This window comes from Electrophorus electricus, chromosome 11 (genome assembly GCF_041902795.1).
Source record: "Electrophorus electricus isolate QZ-2024a chromosome 11, ASM4190279v1, whole genome shotgun sequence".
Lineage (NCBI taxonomy): Eukaryota > Metazoa > Chordata > Actinopteri > Gymnotiformes > Gymnotidae > Electrophorus > Electrophorus electricus.
Genome location: NC_137507.1, coordinates 23,583,088 through 23,602,466, shown reverse-complemented (window position 1 = coordinate 23,602,466; position 19,379 = coordinate 23,583,088). Strand labels below are relative to the sequence as shown.

At 39.9% G+C, this 19,379-nt stretch overlaps 2 protein-coding genes across 10 annotated transcripts in view; one reads left to right on the top strand and one right to left on the bottom strand.

Moving 5' to 3' along the window:
- Positions 1–2,178, top strand: part of slc44a5a (solute carrier family 44 member 5a) — a 65,237-nt gene extending 63,059 nt beyond the window's left edge. For 8 of the 9 annotated variants that reach the window (XR_014125793.1, XM_081722673.1, XM_081722674.1 and 5 more), the window contains one exon: positions 330–2,178. Coding sequence is in view for 6 of the 9 variants with exons in the window: in XM_081722672.1 (XP_081578798.1) it covers positions 330–442 (113 nt within the window). In the remaining 3 variants the exon portion in view is untranslated. The remainder of the gene's footprint in view (positions 1–329) is intronic. The other variant, XR_014125794.1, reaches the window with a different exon arrangement.
- Positions 2,179–2,282: 104 nt separating this feature from the next.
- On the bottom strand, positions 2,283–7,503 carry lhx8a (LIM homeobox 8a). The gene is made up of 8 exons (XM_081723378.1): positions 7,379–7,503; positions 6,214–6,351; positions 5,790–5,911; positions 5,238–5,458; positions 4,873–4,976; positions 4,675–4,770; positions 4,126–4,309; positions 2,283–3,944 (listed from the first exon to the last, which is right to left on the bottom strand). Exons 1-8 carry the CDS (start codon positions 7,460–7,462, stop codon positions 3,868–3,870), a joined length of 1,026 nt encoding a protein of 341 aa, XP_081579504.1. The 5' UTR covers positions 7,463–7,503; the 3' UTR covers positions 2,283–3,867.
- Between the last annotated feature and the right edge of the window lie 11,876 nt (positions 7,504–19,379).

Here is a 19,379-nt window from a genome sequence, read left to right as displayed (position 1 = left end):
TGATCTTTACCATCAAAATGGCTAGGATTACACTAGGCATAAGGTGTCATGACCTTGATTTTCATCAAGCTTTGTGACAATGTCTTCTGAAAAATTTACTTGTTTTTTTAAATAGCAAAGAAAAATGTATATGTTAATAAGTAATACATTTATATAATGAGCTCTTATTTAAAGCTACTTAATTTACTTTTTTCTTCTCTTACTTTTGAAACATTCATGCTGATTGATCTGGAGCCATGTTCTCTGCATTGTCACATTTCCATTTCACCCATAACCACTGCATGGGCCGGTTTCCTTGTGTCTCTGCAACCGCTTCATGCTGGATGCAGGTGAGGACCTAGAGAGAAATGACGGCACACCGGCAAAGCCTTTCCTCATGTCCCCTGGCCTGCATGGAATCCTGGGAGGCATCGAGCAGAGTCCCAAAAAGTCCCGGGCGTAGGCGTCATGCTCGGACCGCCACAGCCTCACCCTGAGGGAATAGCTTTATTCGTCAGTGGTACTGAGCATGCTGTAACCCTAATCTCACAGCCACTGCGGACTGCAGCCACCCTGTCACGTACTGTAATATGACTCAAAATGCACTAAAGTTGTGGAGTATTTGTTTCCTTGCGAGAGGATACCGAAGGTGCTGTGCACTGTAGTCCTCCTGTATACCCAGGACAGTGACCTTTCTGGCTCAGAGCCTGCCCGGATTTGTCATCCTGACTCTCTTGCTCTTGAACGCTGCCTTATCGTATCGCTTCTCCAGAGCCTTGGCATCAGTGACCATTTCCAGGACTTTGCGATGTTGACAATTGAGAGATCATGAGAAGTTGAACCAGAGGTAGAAATGCAGTTTTTTGATGGATGAAAATGGGCGAGAACATTAACTTTCATAAAGGCATCATGAGTGACTAGTGGGAACGGATCAAACCACCAGTCTCATGCAGTCACTGTATTTGAACTGTACTTCAACACTCTTTATGAATATGTTAATACAGTCCTACTAGTAGGTCACTGGGTTGTGTACTCAAGTTAAATAGGTGCAAACATGTCCAGCTCAAAATTACATTTAATGGTAGGTACTTAAACATGACTTACCACATACTATAAATATCAAATGTGTAACAGCATTTATGTACATTATGATTTTCCAATCTCAAACTGGAAAGATGCATTAGCTCTAAATTTTGGTGCTATGATAGAAAATTAAAACTGACCAAATTGGTCAAATATTAACACCATATCTTCTTTGATGTACAGAAAGTGTAGGCATTCTTGTCAGAGCAAGCCGACTTCTCGTAAACTACTACTGGCATTTTACAACACTTTTTTCCAACTCATGATGAAAATGCCAGGTTTTTAATTTTGTGCTTCAGATTAAATCAACGAGAAATATATAAAACATTATATTCATGTCTTCCATCTGAGACCAAAGGGGTTCTTATGGCCAATTGGTATTTCTAGCCAAGACTTCCCAAGAAGTTCTAAGTAGTTTTACAGTAGAAAGATTCTGCATTTGTTTGATTAAGTAAACCCCAGAGAAAATGTATGCACCTGAAATCTTTTGGTGGGGTGACTGTTATAATTTTGCCTTACCTCAGATGAAGGGTCCTCTTTTTCAAATGATCACGGTATATGTAGACATGCTGGTATGAGTGTGTTGTGTAAATAAGTTTTTTTTGTTTGTTTGTTTTTTTTGGAGACATTTAATATATGTACATTCTATATAATCAATTGTACTGTTTAATGACTTGATAATCACTGTACACCTGAAATCTGCTTACACAAGGGCTTTCAAAAATATTTTTCCCCCCCCATTTCCATTATGTAGATGTCCTATAATTTTGCAGACTGGTGAACAATGGTGGGTATAAAACATGTACTAACAGGCATCCTTCAGAATTGGAGATTTGCGCAGAGCGATGCCTCGGTGCAGAGAAGAATTATTCCCATCCCACTGCAACTTCAGAACAGAATTATCCCTTCTGAATTTTACTCCGGCTCTGAAAGCTTAATTTCGCTTTCATATTCATAGATTTCTTTTCCCCTAGAGCTATTAAGTTTTTCTGTCTTTTGACTGTGGGGTGGGTGCAGACTGAACTTAGGAAATTGTTTCATTTACAAGGATGTCAAAGCCATTTTGGTTTATTTGTACTAGGCAGTGTAAATGCTACAGTTTATATTATTGAATCAATGGGGGGGGGGGTTGTATTTTTTGGGATGTGTATTTAATGTATTTGTATCTTTTGTACCACTAAAGGGGGGGGGGATTTTTTTTTTTTTTAAACAAATAAAAATGTAAAAAGGTGCTGCCAAAAGCAATTCAAAGTCATCTGAAACAATGTATAAAGCTTTTTATTTTTTAAGTATAAATATAAGCACTCAGAACCAATATTTATAAAAGGTCTACCTTACATTAATATTGCTCCAAAAGGGGTCACCCCCGTAAAAATGTCTTATGAGCAGCAGTTAATTTTGCTGTTAACTTTCACTACATACATTTCTTTAAAAAAAATAATCCACACAACACCTGAAAGAAGGAAATAGGCTGCATTTGCCCATTTTATAACTGTTACTGGTGAAATATTCCATTTTGTCCATATCAATTAATCTGCAACTTGTAATTATTACAAAAAGTTTCCATGAGAACATTGTAATGTAGTGTAGTAACCAAGCTAAAACGCACATCATGCACCCAGCATGCCCGCACTTAAACAGCCTGAGCGCACATAACACCTAAACCACAGGATGAGTGTTAAGCAAATCAACATGCCAGTAGCAGCCCTGAAAAGACAAGGATCAAAAGTATCCCCATCAAATGTCTTACCACAACTCCTCAGACTCCACACATATCCAAATACTCTCTCAAGCACACACACACACAGTGAAAGAGGCTATACTACATACGCTCTACATACTTAAATTAAGAATGTAAACATACAAATGTTGACGTCAATTACCCAAGTTTTAATTTTACCATTAAAACTTCGAGGGCAATATTCTGTGAAAAATATGCAGATTTTTTTTTTTTTTAAATTATTAAAACAACTGGCAAGACTCGTCTTCTGATTCTTCTGCACGCCACAATTTTGGTCTCAACTTTGTCATTCAAACATGAATCGGTCACTTAACCAGTAACTGGCACTGGCAGTATCTTAACAGAATCTAATTTATTACATGAGAATATGGCCCACTGACTTCTACTGAAACTGATGCTACAAGACAAGACATGAATGCCACAGTCACATTCACCTCCAAATACAAGAAAATTTGTTTTCGGTGCTCAGTAGCAACTGAATACACATTACGCCACAACTTAAGCATGCATCAGGCACACTGCAACAATTCCGCAAACCTTGTGTAAATGCAAATGAACTGTCTGGGAGAGCTTCCACCAGAGACAACTGAAAACATTAATTTGCACAATTAAATCGAGCAGTTACTCAAGACAGCCCCTGTAGGCATCAGCAATCATGTTTTTATTGGCTTTTCTTCAGCTTCCACGTGTTAAGATTTAAACACAAAACAAAAATGGAGCTGTGCACTGACAAAACCAGAAACTAAAGACTTCCATCATAAATTTATTTTAAAACAAAGTGCTCAGTCACTTACAAGAAATAAATTAAATGTGATGTATTTAACCATTATATATATATATATATATGTATAGATAGATAGAGATAGATATGTATATATTAAACAAAAAACTTCAGCCTTTTATATGTACATTGAAATCTTTGTTTGACCATTGCAAGGCAGACCTCCTTCAGTATCTGCACATGAAAGATGAAGTATGGGTATTGGTGCAAGAATGGGTGAAAATTCCTCATGCTTTCCTCTGACCTTATTGGTAGAGTGGCTTCAGTGGTCTGTGCGAGCATCTCAGGCATGGCTGATGGGCAGCTGTGTCATCGAATGGGGTAGAAGAGGCTGGAACACCAGCGATGTTGGAGACTGAACTGCAAAACAGAAGTATTAAGGAAATTTACCCACCAACATTCCAAACATAACACCAAAAACAAAACTGTAGCCTCAGAATGTGTGCTGCAGGAGAAATTTAGATTTTCAAAAGGACACATTGCAGAATTGGACAGACATCAATGCAAATCAAGAATGCCTGACAAGGCGAGCATAACTTACCATCCATATAGGAGTGCAGGGTAGTGAGCATTGAGCTGTCTACAGGGGCAAATGCAGTGTACTGCACCTCCTCCATCAAAGGAGGAGAGAGTCTGCCTGGCTGCAGGGAGGACACCGGGGCTGCAGAGGAATGGTTTGGACTCACATGCTTCTTGTGACGGGCCCGGCAGTTCTGGAACCAAACCTGGGAGCCAGAAGCACAGAGACTAAATCAGTCAAGTGCCCACTGACAGGCACTGTATATGATCAGAAGACAGCTCAAACTATCTACATTGTTACAGATCAGAAAATGACAATACAGCACCGCATGCAAGGTTCTGTACGTGAGCTGCAGGAACTGTCAAGCATGCATCGACAGATTCAGCAATCAACATTACATACAATAATTCAAATGAAACATTGGGTGAAAAAATATTCAATAGTACAATACATCCATCAACCAATTCAGCTTCACCGAAACAGCAAAAGGTCAGCTTCAAATTACTTTACTCAAATCATCTTTGTATGTAGAAATATATTAAGGGCAATTAAGGCAATGTTGAGCCTTACCTGAATAACCCTGCGGCTAAGGCCAGTCCTTTCAGCTAGCTTCTGCAGTGTCTGAGCATCTGGATTGTTGTCCTGAGCAAACTGAGCCTGCATGACCTGCATCACCACCCAGTGTCACACACACCGTTAAGCAGACAAATAATACTGCATCCCCCTCCAAAAAAATAAAGCAAAAATACTGGGAATCTCAGAACAGACCTGTAACTGGTCAGCAGTGAAGCTGGTACGTGCTCTCTTGGCTGGCTTGGGCTGGTTTACCTCTTGTTCAGAAGGTACAGCTCCTTCAACATTGACTCCTTTTCCTGGAGCGCAATCAAAATTCAGCATGGTTTGAGACCCACGTCAGGCCGTTTGGAAGCAACCAGCAACAAGGGGACTAGAAACATAGCCTGTTAGTTGCTGCACTCAAAAGGCAATAAAGTTTGTGAGAACCAAATTGGAAAGGAAACGTAACCCGTTTAGATGCTGCAAACAAATACTGACAGGACATGTCGCACAACCAAGATGGACGACATGGTTATAGAAAACAAACTCCAGACTCTCCAAAATCCAAATGAGCTAACCATTTTCCATGGCACGTTTCAGGTTGTCCAGCATGCAGTCATAGTGAACACGGCACAACACCCTCTCTTCCACAAGGGCAAACTCTTCTCCAGTGGACAGCTGCCGCTTGCAGGAGAAGCAGGCAAAACAAGCCAGGTGGTAGGTATTTCCTTTGGCTCTACGAACCCAGTCATTTGAATGGATATTCCTGCCGCAGTGAGCACAACGTGTCCCATATTTCCTAAAAAATTTAAGTTAAAAACAGACTGAATAAAATTATAATTTTACGTTTACGTAAAATTAGCTAATTCATTCCGAGTATAATGAACAATGTTGCGACTAAAGCTTCATTAAAACCACAGCTGCAATTCAAATACCCCACAGTATTTGGAATAAAACAAAGAAAAAAAAGTTGTTCACTTTAGTTGAACATAACCAATTGCATTTCAGAAAGACGTATTACGAGTCACAACAAGGATATTTTACCCAAGATTAAGAACGCTAAATTAACTGACAGAGCACTGCGCCTTTAACGCCGCAGTTCCTGCAGACCATAGGTTCCAAAAAGTTACCTGAAGTAGTCGAGTTTACAAAAAATCTCCTTCTCTTTGATGTAGCAGCTAATGTGTCTTCCAAGTGATGTCTGGCACACACTGCACGAGAGGCATCTCACGTGCCAGCACATATCATTTACCTGAAAAATTAAAAACAATATACACCAAAACATTCAGGAGATCAAGAGACAGACAACACACTTCGACTTAAATACATGTTATGTGGGCATGTATAAGCCATTCGAAAATTCTTTGCAAGCCAAAAACGGGGGGGGGGGGGGGGGTACTTAAAGTTTTGGCAACAGTAGCTTAGCCTGTGTAACCTAGTTATCGTTAGCATGCCAAGTCAAAGACTCAGAGACGCTCTTTCTTTAGAGTACTCGTTTTCATAGAACAGAACCGTGTGTCTAAAATAGTCTTAATTAAATTTTGCAATTCTTACCTTGAGCAGGTATTTGTCTACTATCTCAATCCCACAACTGGTACAAATGGCTTTCTCGGTCATTGCATGAGGTGAAGCAGTGGGTGACGAGGACGACGACGAACACGATACTTCTTCAAAAAGGTCTTGTGTTGAGCTCTGAATAAAAGTTAGAAATAGTAAATGCATAAACAAATCTGATTTAACTAAGTTGATGCTTATACATTTGGTTTAGACGGCTTGCAACCAGCCAGTGCGCCTGCTGAAGACAACAGACTAGTAGTGACTTTCCTTGACGGTATTAAGTGTGACAAAATTCCTCCAATTCCTCAAAAAAAAATATAAATAAATAAAAAAATAAAAAACCTGCTACCAAAAATGTCTATTTCTAAGTATTTAATACCAGTTCGTTTCCGTCTTGAGCTTCCAGTAGTCTGTGTGGTCTGCAGAAGGGTGCCCCCTCGCAGCCTTCAGGCATGACGAGACTGAAAGTCTAAGCGCTTCAGGCAGACGCGAGCCTTTGACGACAGAGCCGCCTTTTAACCTCTGATGCCGACCCATTAACGTCCACTTGCCTTTTCACCATGACAACCTTGCCAAGTATTGATGGCTTACTATTGCACATAGACACCAACCCTGAATTATAAAACAGACGGCTCTTGAGGTAATGAGCACCCTCTTCTTTTTGAGACAAATTCATATGAAAATGGCCTTCGATTGCACGTACACAATCATTTAGCAAACTCCGCTAGGTCCCTCGTAATTCAAACCGCTGCGCTGTGCAGTGCATGAGACGGTTTTATCGAGCAGCTTGCACCTCCAAATTTTGACTACCTAAAGAAGTGACATCTCGGGGGGGAGTGGGGGGAAGCAGTAAAAAAAACAAAACAATAAAAACACTAGCTCGAGTAGACGCGGCAGTAGAGCTGAAAGGGATACGGCGCTTCAAGCTCTGCATAAATCCATCAATACATATAAAGGCATTAATTTTACTAGAAAGTTAGACATTAATAGATATTAGACAATGGTTGTACATTGTCTTGCTCACATTACTATACATGTATACACACAACGTATATGATTATTGTATTTGGAATATTATATGTCTATTAAAAGGAGAATGAAGTGAAAAGCGAATTCGTAAGATTCAATAGACAAACTGAGTCGATTCACGTTTCCTACTTACTGAATTCTTGGTGATCGTTCTGAACTCGTTACTGCACTCTTCCACCGTGGTGCAAGGAATCGTTTGTTCATTTTTCCAATACATTGTTTGGTTTCTAGATACAAGCTGTGTGCCTATACCGTGGGCGTTCTGGAGAGCATTACTAAATATATTCCAGCGACTGCATCGGCTCCATGCTTTAATGACAACTTTTGTTTTCGTTAGTGAGGGTGGAACTTTTCCTTGCGTTTTTGGTACTCCCCTGGCCGCACCTCTTTAGTCACATTTACACCCGCCTTTGATTTGGAGAGACACCACGACAAAGGGAAGATATCGAGCTTTGTGTAGCGAAAAACTTTTTTCCGTTTTCCATTGATTTCTATAGCCAGAATAATTGTCGCTAAAATAAACAAATAAACACCTCTTTCTTCTACGAACGACATATCAAATATTTATCATAACATCGTTGAGGATAAAAGACTATGATGAGAGGTGAACCGTCCTTTGAGTTTCTGGTAATTACAGCTGCTGTCATTTGATTTGTTTAAATAAAAAATCTGCCCATTAGAATTAACTAGTGACATCTGAGGAAAAGACTGGCCGGTCTCTCCTGTCGCTAGTCACCTGAATTTGCTTAGTGGTGAGTGATTTGACGAAAAGGCTTATTAGGCTATATAGGTTGAAGTAAATGTTATTTCTTTGGCATCTTTCGCGTTGGAATAACAAGCAGCTATCTTTTTTCATTGCGCAATTGTTTAGTCTGTAAATGCAGGCTTAAAATTAAAAAAATGCTTTTTTTTCCAAGTGTTATGAGTTCGTTTTCAAAAAAGGCAACTTTGTTTTGAACCTGACTTAAATGACAAGTTTGGTTGTGAATATCTGAATCATTTTAACCACTCAAATGAAGAGTTCGTTATATTATGTAAAGAGGTTATGGTTTTACAGAGGTTTTACAAAAATTTGAGTCGGAGTGAAAATAACACCAAGCAATCGGAAGTCAATTTGGCTCATGTAGCCTACAACTACCCTTAAATAGGTCTTAACACACCTTTAACTTATTGCTGCATTGATTTAAATTAAAACGAATACAAAATCCACTAAATCAGTGAATTTAGGCCTTATAATGGAAACTTTTTTTCAGTTATTTCGATAGTCTGTTAACGTAATTCGATTTATTCTTCGAGTATGTTGCATGCCATTTAATTTATAATGGTCTTGGGAGAAGGGCATACAAGTTAATGATAAAAAGAATAAACGAAGTATGAATATTTTGCTATAAAAGCAGCTATACACAATTATGGATTTATGTTTTGAATAATAAAAAAAAACCTTTCTCTTTGCTGTTCTTGTATTCTTTGCGTCGTGGACGCTGCTCAGACTGGAACCAATATTTAATTGACTTCCTCTCTTGGGATAGCTGTGTTTTTCCTATTTGCAAGAATACTGGAACAAGCAAAAGCAGTGTATATGACGTATTTTAATATTGCATTTCAAATGAAAAAAAGCAAATGTCTCAAGATATATACATCAAATCACATGTAAAAAATGGTTGCCTTATGTTAGCACATAAACGAGGCTTTTATTGTTTTTATTTGCAATATGTAGTGCAACGTGAAATGCATCACCAAACTGTTTACCAGACGAACTCATGCAGCTGTTGTACAATGTTCTCTATTTTTGTGTTTAAACATTGTCTCATCTTTCTTGTTTTCAAGAGTGATGACAGCATTTCCAAAGACAGTGACATCACATCATAAGAGAAATATAAAATGTGTATAGGAAATGGGTGGTCTAGACGTAGTTACATTAAAGCCAAAAATACGGCTCATTTTTAATGGTAACTATATCAGCACAGACATGTTATCAGCCCACATACCACACAAGCACACACACTCCCTTTTTACTTCATGTGAGAGCACGTCTTTTACTGAATGCAAATGTGGTTTGCATTTTCTTAAGAGAATTGTCCTATTTCATCCCTTGGGAAAATGTTAGGTTTTAACATAGTAAATGGATATTCCCCGGAAACATTTTTGCAGTCTGTGAATCACTTGTGTAGAGTTGTGCTGTCTTGTTGCTCACTGCTGTCTCCTGTAGCCACCCTGAGACAGATTCCCTCTATTGCAGGTAATTTTGAGGTGACTCGGTACTCCCTTTCACTCTGGTATATAGCAAAACATTTCCAGTATGAGGAAAGAATATCCAATTGCTCTCATTCTCAAATGACACTTTCCAGGACAGTGCATTAACTCACTTCTGGAGGCTGCTTCATTATTTTCTGTGTCTCCTGTGTATCCTGGTACCTTAAGGTTGTCATTTTTTTTCTGTGACACTAGAAAATACCTAATAGTTACATCTTTGTTTATGAGGCCTAAAATCAATTTTGCAAAGAAATATTTAATCTGCCACACTTAATCCAAAATCAAAATATGTACCTTCTGTTTTTGAAATTGCCAATAGGATCCGTCTTGTGAATTCAAATCAGTTATTACCACATGCACTCAGTGTGTGGGCTGTGACTAGTAGATGTCACCCAACCTATTTTCTTAGTAGATTAGATTTTTCCATTGAATTCATATTGCCATGACAGATTAAACTCCTTTTCTATACATGTCGAGATTGTTTGGTTGGCTGATCACAGAACTTTCTAACTGCTAGATGCAGTAATAACTTGAACTTAACAAATTGCTATAATGCACAGGAAATCCTTACCACACCACAATCCAGATATGTCCGCCACATATTAACAAAATAGACCTTCATTCCTGAGCCTTTGGTCTGCTGCGGGGGGGCGGCTGGCTGGTAGGGTGAATGTAGCACATGTAACTCAACACTGAAGGTCTGAGAGGTGAGGGGTCTCTGAGCTCCACAACTCCACTAAATGCACCCTGACAGGTCAATCGGGGAAATGCTACGGTCATGTTTCCTGACCTGCTCTGCTCGCACTACAGTTTGCCGCCAGAGGAAAAGAACCCCCCATCTGACGGACATTGCAGGACGCCGGCCTGCCATACTAAGCCTGTAATAGTGGTCTGAATTAAAGTGGTCTGAATTTATCATCCCATCCCGTACTATAGTATTTATTCATCAATAGCCTTTAGATTTGTTAAATAACTTAATTAATGTTTAGTTTATTTCTTTAGCTGTATTGTTGTAAATTTCTCTTTAAGTGGCTGCTGCTTTTAGGATAATTATTTACATTTTATATGCACCTGTGTTGGATTTATGAAATAGTTGCATTCCCATATATCACAGAACATGGTATCATAGTGTCACGTGGTGTAGATTGCCCACTTTTTGGTTGCTGAAGTATGTTGCAAACCAATTTAATATTTCTAGAAATTCTTATTTGAGGTCCCAAAATTATTTGTTTTTCATTTGCTTCAAAGCAATGCAAAAATGTAACTTGTATACGACAGTTTGGAGGTTGCCACAATCTGCTTGTTGTTTTGCCAGTGAGCATAGTTGGGTGTGGTTGCGTGTCAAGGAGCCACAGATGCTCTTGTGGAAGAGGAAATGGAGCCGATGAAAGCTTCTCATTGGGTGGCAGCCTCAGAGCCGCTGCTATCATACTGGACAGAGGAAACAGACTAAAGCATTACTCTGACATGGAAGTTGTACCCAAAACACCATACACTCCAGCCCTTGTGTTCTCTAGACCTCGTGCGCAAATGCAAGCTTTTGTTTCGGCGCCACTAAGGAGTTTCCCCAAAACCAATGAGTCCTCACCTCCGGTGCACAGTGGCATCTGTTCTGAATGATTATGTAAATAACATCAGCATGCTTTCTTGGCTGGCGTGAGTTCAGCGTTATTTGGTTGGCACTGCCACTTTCTCTATTTATAAAAATCCACAGCATCTTCTTGATTGGACGAAAATTTCATTATTGACCCCTGCTCAGATGTTCTCTTGTTAGGTCAGTAAAATTGTACCTTCTTATTTGACCTGGCAAAGACAAACTGACAGTGCTACAACCGTACTCTAGGACAAGAATTGATGAGTATCACTTTGTCTGGCACCTGTGGGGTAGCTGTAATGGAGGATGGCATCTAGACATGAGGATTTGAAAGTTTCTTCCTGGCCCATAGACATGATCTTAGCTCAAAAACCATCTTATGGTGATCTCTTGACATGTTTCCATGGTGCTGTCCTGCTCTGCTTTCTTGACCCTCTCTCCTGAGTCTTCTCACTTTGAGTGAATGCAGGGGAGCCCAGGGGAAAGACTCTGGATGTAAGCAGCACCTTAAGCTCCTTTCATCTTTCCTGCCTCGAGTTGCTAGAGCCGGGAAAAGTAATCTGCAGAGTCCCCCTCTGGAGCAGCAACACACAGTGCTCTGTTACACATCTGCTTGAACCTTAACCATTGTGAATAAATGATGAGGAACCCTTTCCTATGTTATATTCAAAAAACAGCTGGTCAGTGAATACATTCTCTAAATATTCAAGCCAGTACAATAGGTGAGTCAATTTTAATTCCAGTCTCTAGATCTGAGGTTTGTGGTTAAACATTTTCGCAGATAAAATTGTGACAGTATTTTAAAAGGAAACCTGTATATAAGGTGCCATGTAAGCCATTTGATTCAGTGGTCCAGACCCTTTCATGTCTGCCCCCAAGGTACCATTCTGTGATGATTACATCTCTCACTATATAGTTCAGTGTGAGTTTTACGTCTTTTTAAGTCTAGCAGAGCACTTAGTCCTGCTTCCATTTCATTTTTATTCTGAATGAGAGTCCCTTAGAGAGAGAGAGAGAGAGAGAGAGAGAGAGAGAGAGCATAACAACGGGATGTAGAGAGAGAGAGAGAGACAGAGAGAGAGAGACAGAGAGAGAGAAGAAGAAATTCAGTGTTAAGTCCTACATCCTGTTGCTATTCTGAACGATGGTCTCTGAGAAGAGAGAGAGAGAGAGAGAGAGAGAGAGAGAGAGAGAGAGAGAGAGAGAGCGAGAGAGAGAGAGGAAATACACAGCATATAGTCCTGCTCTCATCTGCTAGTGATTTGTCTTTCCCCATGTACCATTAGCCCATATTCAGTGTGGCGTCTACCAGAGCAAGGGCCAGGAGAGAGCTCTGGTTACCCTTGCTGATGAGTGAGGCACAGGGCCTGGGCGGGCAGATCAGCTGGTAAAGCCATTCTAGCTTTGATGCTTTGAAAGCTGGATGTGTTTAGACCTTCTGTCTACATGTGTACAGTAGCAGGGTAAAGTGCTCCATGACCTTTCTTCACACAGTGGTGAAAGGTCTCTGAGTGGTCAATTGCCTGTTATGCAGTGAAAAGAAAAGATGCAGCCATTAAATTCTCACCAGGGTCAGGTGCGCTGGAAGTGATGATGAGTTTATTTTAATTATGCAAACCTGACCCTTTAATAAAGGAGGACTATGAAGGTCCAGTTGAAAGGTTGATAGAAGCTGTTGCCAACTCCTACTATTAGCCTGCAAACTGCTACTCTCAGGATTTTGTTCCAGCATCACTCTTAACACACTTTGTTTTACTCAGATGGATAACGTTAGATTAGTAATGTACCTATCGAAGATCTTTTTTTGATACATTAGTCTGATTGATCTTTTTCATTAGCTTAAAAATGAATTGCATAATTCTCACAAGTTTGTCTTCACATTTCATAGACCATGCAAGTCTCTGAAAATATCAGCTGTTTAAACTTTGAACAAATAAATAGCTCAGCGGTGCCACAAGCTCTTTAAGCCAGTCTGCCTGCAGTGAGAAACCTGTTCATGGTGTTCTTATACCATAACAAATACTAAAACTGAATGTTAACATTATCCCTTCGTTACAACATGCCAAAGCAAACAGCTAAGAAACACAACGTTCATCCTCACTTTGGGTAAGCATGCCTCATCAGATCAAGTTTACACACAGAGTCACTCTGTCGGACTTCCCTTCGATCACGTTCCTTTCTCCCTTCCCGATTATGAAGGTGTGAACATGACACGAATGAGAGAGCTTGAAAAGGTAGTCTTTTGGGCCAAGGCAGGCGTGAAGCGCTCCCGCTGACAGCAATCTGCTATAGCAGTGGGAGGGGAGAGGAATACTAAAACCCTTGCACCTGTCCCAGAAGCCTGCTCACTCCACTGCAGCTGTATGAGAGGGAGGAGGTTCGTCATGGCTGACCCAATGTGCTAATGAAAGGGATTTCGCCCTCGTCAATACATGGTACAGTTTTTTTTTAATGGTTTTGTCCATTTGGTCTGTCGTCCGAGTGTCATTTTGGGGTTCAAATCTCAACCGCAACTAACCATAGTGAGTAAAATCAGTGATAAGTAATCATTCATTCACAGTGAATTCAAAATGCCAATGAGTGTGACCTGTGATAGGTGTGCTTTCATAAGGGCTAGCTGACCTGTTGACCCAAAGTCTAAAAGGCCTTTTAAATACATAAACATTAGACAGAAGCATTAAATAGGACATACAGTGATTGTTTATAATGTTTATTTAGAATTCAATAGTCACCTCATTTGCCCTTTAGGTGTATTGTGTACTGTGTGAACCCTGCATCAGTATTGACAATGACATGTCAGCACTGACTGGCTCTCAGGAGCCCTTGTCTTCTTGCGCAGGTTTAGTGGTTAAGATTAAGACCCTCTATGGTGAACAGGCTTTATTCCCCCATAAATCCCTCCCAATCACCAAAGACAAATACAGGCATAAAAATGTTCTTCAGACCAGGGAAACCAATCGTTCAGGGATAGGAATAATCTAACCAATCCCCCTACTCCTGACTCGCCTGATGTTGGCCTTTCAGGCTGGGCCTCTAATTATTTCATCGTGTAGCAGGAAATCCTGCCAGGTCTACATAAACAGTCCAGGGGGGGGGGCTCTCCACACTAAAGCACTGGTGACATCTGACATGCAAGTTTTCCACTCCATTCCAACCCCCTAACGCCTCTAAAATCCAGGATCTCATTGTTTCTTTTTATGAGGATAAGATTTATTTTATATTGATATGCAGCATGCACATCTTTTCAAATACCAAGTTAGGCTGTTTTAAAATAAATATGTTTGGTTCTTAATGGTTTATGTGTGATAGGTGAGGTGTCCCTCATGTGCGAAGGAGCATGACATGTACACTGGGCATCACTGTGCATAAATTACATCCCATCTGAGCGTTCAGCAGGAAGCCTTCTTTTTACATGCTGGGTATTTTCCTAACAGGCTGGCTGTGAGTTTGCTCACACTGAGGTTCACACCAGCCTGCCGCAATAGGAAGTTGCATTTGCTGCTGACTTCTGCTGCAGAGTCTTTGATTGTTGGCTGACAGTGACAACAGCTGGTGAGGAATGATGCTTGGCAATGCCACTGCCTCTGATGTAAAATGTAGGCCCCACATGCTTAACACACACACACACACACGGCTGACGTGCAGGCAAGGTGAAACAGGCTGTTGCCTTTGTGCTAAAGCTGCTAGAGGTGCCATTATGAGCACAAAAGTATCTGGCAATTTTTAGCCATGAGATATTGGTGAGTTTTAATCATCACAGAGATCATATGTAAAGGTATGTTTTAGATCACATGGTGATTAGCAAACAGGCACAGAACTGTGTGAAAGTTATTTGAACACATCCACTGGCAGTGGAGAAAATTAGAGGGGTTGACTGGAACATTAGATAAATTTATGCTCTTCTTTTATAGACAAATACATGCTCACACAAACACACTTGCACACACACGTGCGTGCACACACACACACACACACACACACACACACACACACACACACACACACACACACACACACACACACACACACACACACACACACACACACACACACGTGCAGCCACCATGACCAAAATTGCAGATGCTTCTTCCACAAACCAGTGCAAAGTGAGATATTTATTAGGTTTGTTTCCTAAAAAAAAGAAATATAAAATGAGGAGCTCTGTTTGTGCCATGTACTCCTAAGGTTTACGCATGAGCAGTACCAAATGTACGTACAGATAAGAGGTCTGCAAAAATTTGCCTTTGTCTATACATGCAGCATTCAGTCATCATGAATAATGGCAAAACGCAGCAACAGTAAGTGCTCTCCTTTTCTACAAACACAGAGAAGATATTTATGCTGTGATTGTGAGCAGTGAGAAATATTTACCTGGCCATAAAAAAGGCCTCGTTTATCGTCAACCGCCATCTGTCAAAATAGTTTTTGGAGCCGAGGGCATGTCTCAACCTGTGCTGGGGTTGTAGTGTCTAAATTGACTGTTTGTGTGTCAGAGTAGCAGTTTCTCTCCAAGGTTTGCTCACACTCTCCTCAACTCTCAGAAACATAAAAAATAGAGACTAATTTCATTTCAAACATCCCCATACAAAAGAATAATCTTCAGACATGACTGTATCATGCTAAGAAAAAGTATATAATGGAAGGTGGTGTGTTTTTTTCAAATGCTTTTGACTTGTCAATGTTTACAGAAGCTTTTATACAATATTGACTGTCAGTAACACTTCCATGTCTAGAATGCACTCATGTATAGTGTGATATGTCCATATATATCAGACATCTAGCATTGCTGTAACCAGTGAAGTGTCTCCACCATGTCATCTCTTCAGCAGCCACAATAATATGAGTATTCTATACTCTGGGCAGATTTTAGATCACTCACACACACACACACACACACACACAAAGCCCTTATTTACAGACTAAACAGAGATAGCCAAGTTGAGTCAGGGGCGGTCTTCTGCCTCTACCTGCATGAGGTAGAATCTGCAACTAGTGCTGCCAGATCCAGAGATAAAGGCACATTTTGGTGGTTCTGATGCACTGCATTTAAAGTCGCAACATTGTCAGATTAAACACCTATTTATACTCCACTTCGCTACATTGGGGGTCTTGTGTCAATCAACATTCTGATTCTACTTACAGCACAGGCACCAACATCTGGATTGAAAAAGTGTCTCTTCCCTGACAAAGTTACAGCATAAATCATTGTACAGTAAATATAACAAGTACTACCATTTAAGTCACTTTTAAACACAGTGGAAATATTCTCACAGAAGAATATTTTCATTTCTACATACCACAAAATAATCTTACAAGAGTCACCTTTGACCTGTTGAAGGTCAAACTTCACACCATTTGAACACAAAGTTGTTGAAAAAGCATGCAGCAAGAAAATGTCAGACAGTGTAGTTGTGTGTGGGGGGGGGGTGTGTATGCGTGCATACACATACATGTGTATGCATGTGTGTATGTGAGTACAAGCTTAAGGGCTTACAGATGAAGCCAAGTGTGCCAGTAAAGACACACCAAGGCAAGATAAAGAGGGGATACATAACATACAAAAGCAACAGTCCTTTTACTGCACCCAGCACACCATACACATCTGTCAGTATGCTCAGCGAACCATATGTCAGCTACCTTAGACCCATGACTGTCTGCATACTGAAGATCTTACAAGTGCCTCAACCACCACAGCTGTAGCATGATCTCCAATGGCAAGTCATGCCAACATGCTAGCCAGGCTGTTTGATGGCCAGAGCCAGACTCTCTTAAGACTTACATTACAAGCTTTTAAATTGACCATTTGATAGTATTAAAGGCAGTAGCTGTAAATCCTCATCCTAACCATAATTCTCTTATTTCATATTACAAAACATTTGTGCTTTATCATTAACAAATTCATTAATTAATAAAATGAACACCAGAGGGCTTCTGGGCAGGATTAACTCCTTTCCACCTTTCTGGCTGTAAAAGATAGGTGTTTATACATGCCTGGCACAAGCTCTGGTTTGAGTGGCCTACTCACCATTAAGGTTATTAAGACTGCCGCTAGCACAAAAATGATAGCTTCCACTGAAATTTACTGTAAAATGTCCATAATCTCATCTACTCAATTCAGTGCAACATTACAGTAATTGCGTATGCCTGGCATGTTATTTAGAGCTAAATTACATGGAAATTGACCTGTGCCACTCTGGCTTTAGGCAAGATGATATTATAGTCATTTAATTCATAATAGCAGAAGTATGAGTCACAGAAACAATCCAGCTCAATCCTACAGTATAAAGCCTATTTGACATCATGTAGTCTGAGTGCTATATAAGCATGAACTGTACATTAAAATAAGAATGTGATCTTGATTTAACTTTCGCAGCATGATGTGACTTAAAAACATCACTAATTCACCTGCAATGCTGCACCGCTGATTTAGCCTCATTGTCATGGGCACTGAACAGTTCTAATGGACCTCCTCAAATTCCGTGAGAATCCACCGTTCTGCGCTCCACATGTGGTCCATCCTTACGAGTCGCCCCAATCAGAAAGCTGCCTGCACCAGTCCTCCAGGAGTGTGGCCCTGCCTGCCACCGCGATCCAGCTCCTTGATTGTCCTGGAACGAAGCATCATGTCAGGGGGCCTCATCAAACAAATAATGGCCTTAAATTGACAATCACGAGCAGGGGACTTTCTTGGGAGAAACCGGGAGCTCTTCCAGGTGATTGGGGGTGGGGGGAGGACATCCTGCTCACATCGATCATTCAATAATGTCACATTCTCCCATGACCCCTGTGTAGCTGCCATACCTTCATGCCACAGGATGACCGCATCTAGACATCTTTTCCCATTTTAATTTAGGTGATTAGGATTAGGTGAAGTTGTATAGTGAATTACCATAGATGAGATCCCAAAGGTCTAACCAACAACACAATTTCTATATTTTAATAATTACTGTTTATGGAGTTTACATTATTAACATGATTATATTAAAAGCTACTCGACGACTTTTAAGGTATTGTAAGGTGCATTTAACTTCGTTGACAACCATGAAATAGAAACATAATGTCAGAACAGGAGACAAATCTAGCATTACCTAAACAAACCAGTGGTATTTTACTGCCTTCCACAACTCCGATGGATTAGTCATTGTGCAACTATGACAGTACAAAAGCTTGAATAACAAGAAGACTTCCGAATGGTCTTTCTGTGACATTGTCCTTCTTTCCCGTTAACTGACCTCTTTGTCTTTTTGTCCGTATTGCCAAAGTGATATAAGTGGGTAACCCGGAAGCAAACCCTATTATTTTGGTTTCTTTAGCCCATTTACAGGCCTAAAAATATCACGTCACTTACCACCTGTTATTTACCAATTTCCGCCAATTGCGTGCCTAAAAGCGTGACTTGAGAGGAGTAGAGGCCGGCCAATGTAAAACAGGATAAAAAAGACGAAAACAATGTCTACAGTGGTTCGCCTCAAAAATAAATGGAAGCTCAAAGGCACGTTAGAATGAAGCCTGACCTGAGCGAGAAGGGTAATGATTTGCCAAATGATCCGCACTTCAAAGACATGCATTTTCCCTTCGACTGTACCACTGATACTGGAAGGAAAGCAGTTTTATAAACAAACGTAGCCTTTTTTGGGAATGGTTTAAGATTAAAGTGAACACATTGACAAATATTACAAAGCACTCTCTGAGGTTTAATGTGTTTTTCTCTCTTCCTCTTAAACGGGAGTTTGTCAAGTGTCCTGAAATAACAGAAATCGCTTTGAAATCATGTAGCTATCAACACCCTTCATTTGGAGCGCTGTATGAAAGATTAGAAGAGAATTTTCTTTTAAGCTTTTGGCACAGATTCCCTTTATAATAGTAGAAAATGCAACAGTTATTTCCCTCAAGCGGCAACAAATATACATGTGGAGAATATTGTCATTTTACATGGTCCAAAGATCTTTATAACAAGTGAGATCTTGTCTTCTTTGTGTAAACTTGTAAAGTTACTTGTGTGTGTGTGTATGTGTGTGTATGTGTGTGTGTATATATATATATATATATATATATATATATATATATATATATATATATATATATATATATATATATATATATATATAATCTGCATATTACTGGCAGTACAAAAATCTTTTTGAAGCTTTTTGAAAGGCTTTTAATAGATTTAATTCCCTATAATACCTGAATAATCCACATTCTAACTATGTTTTCCTGACAAAATATTGACTAGTTTCATTCAAAAAATGAAGTAAAAAGTATAACAAATGTGTACAATAAAAGA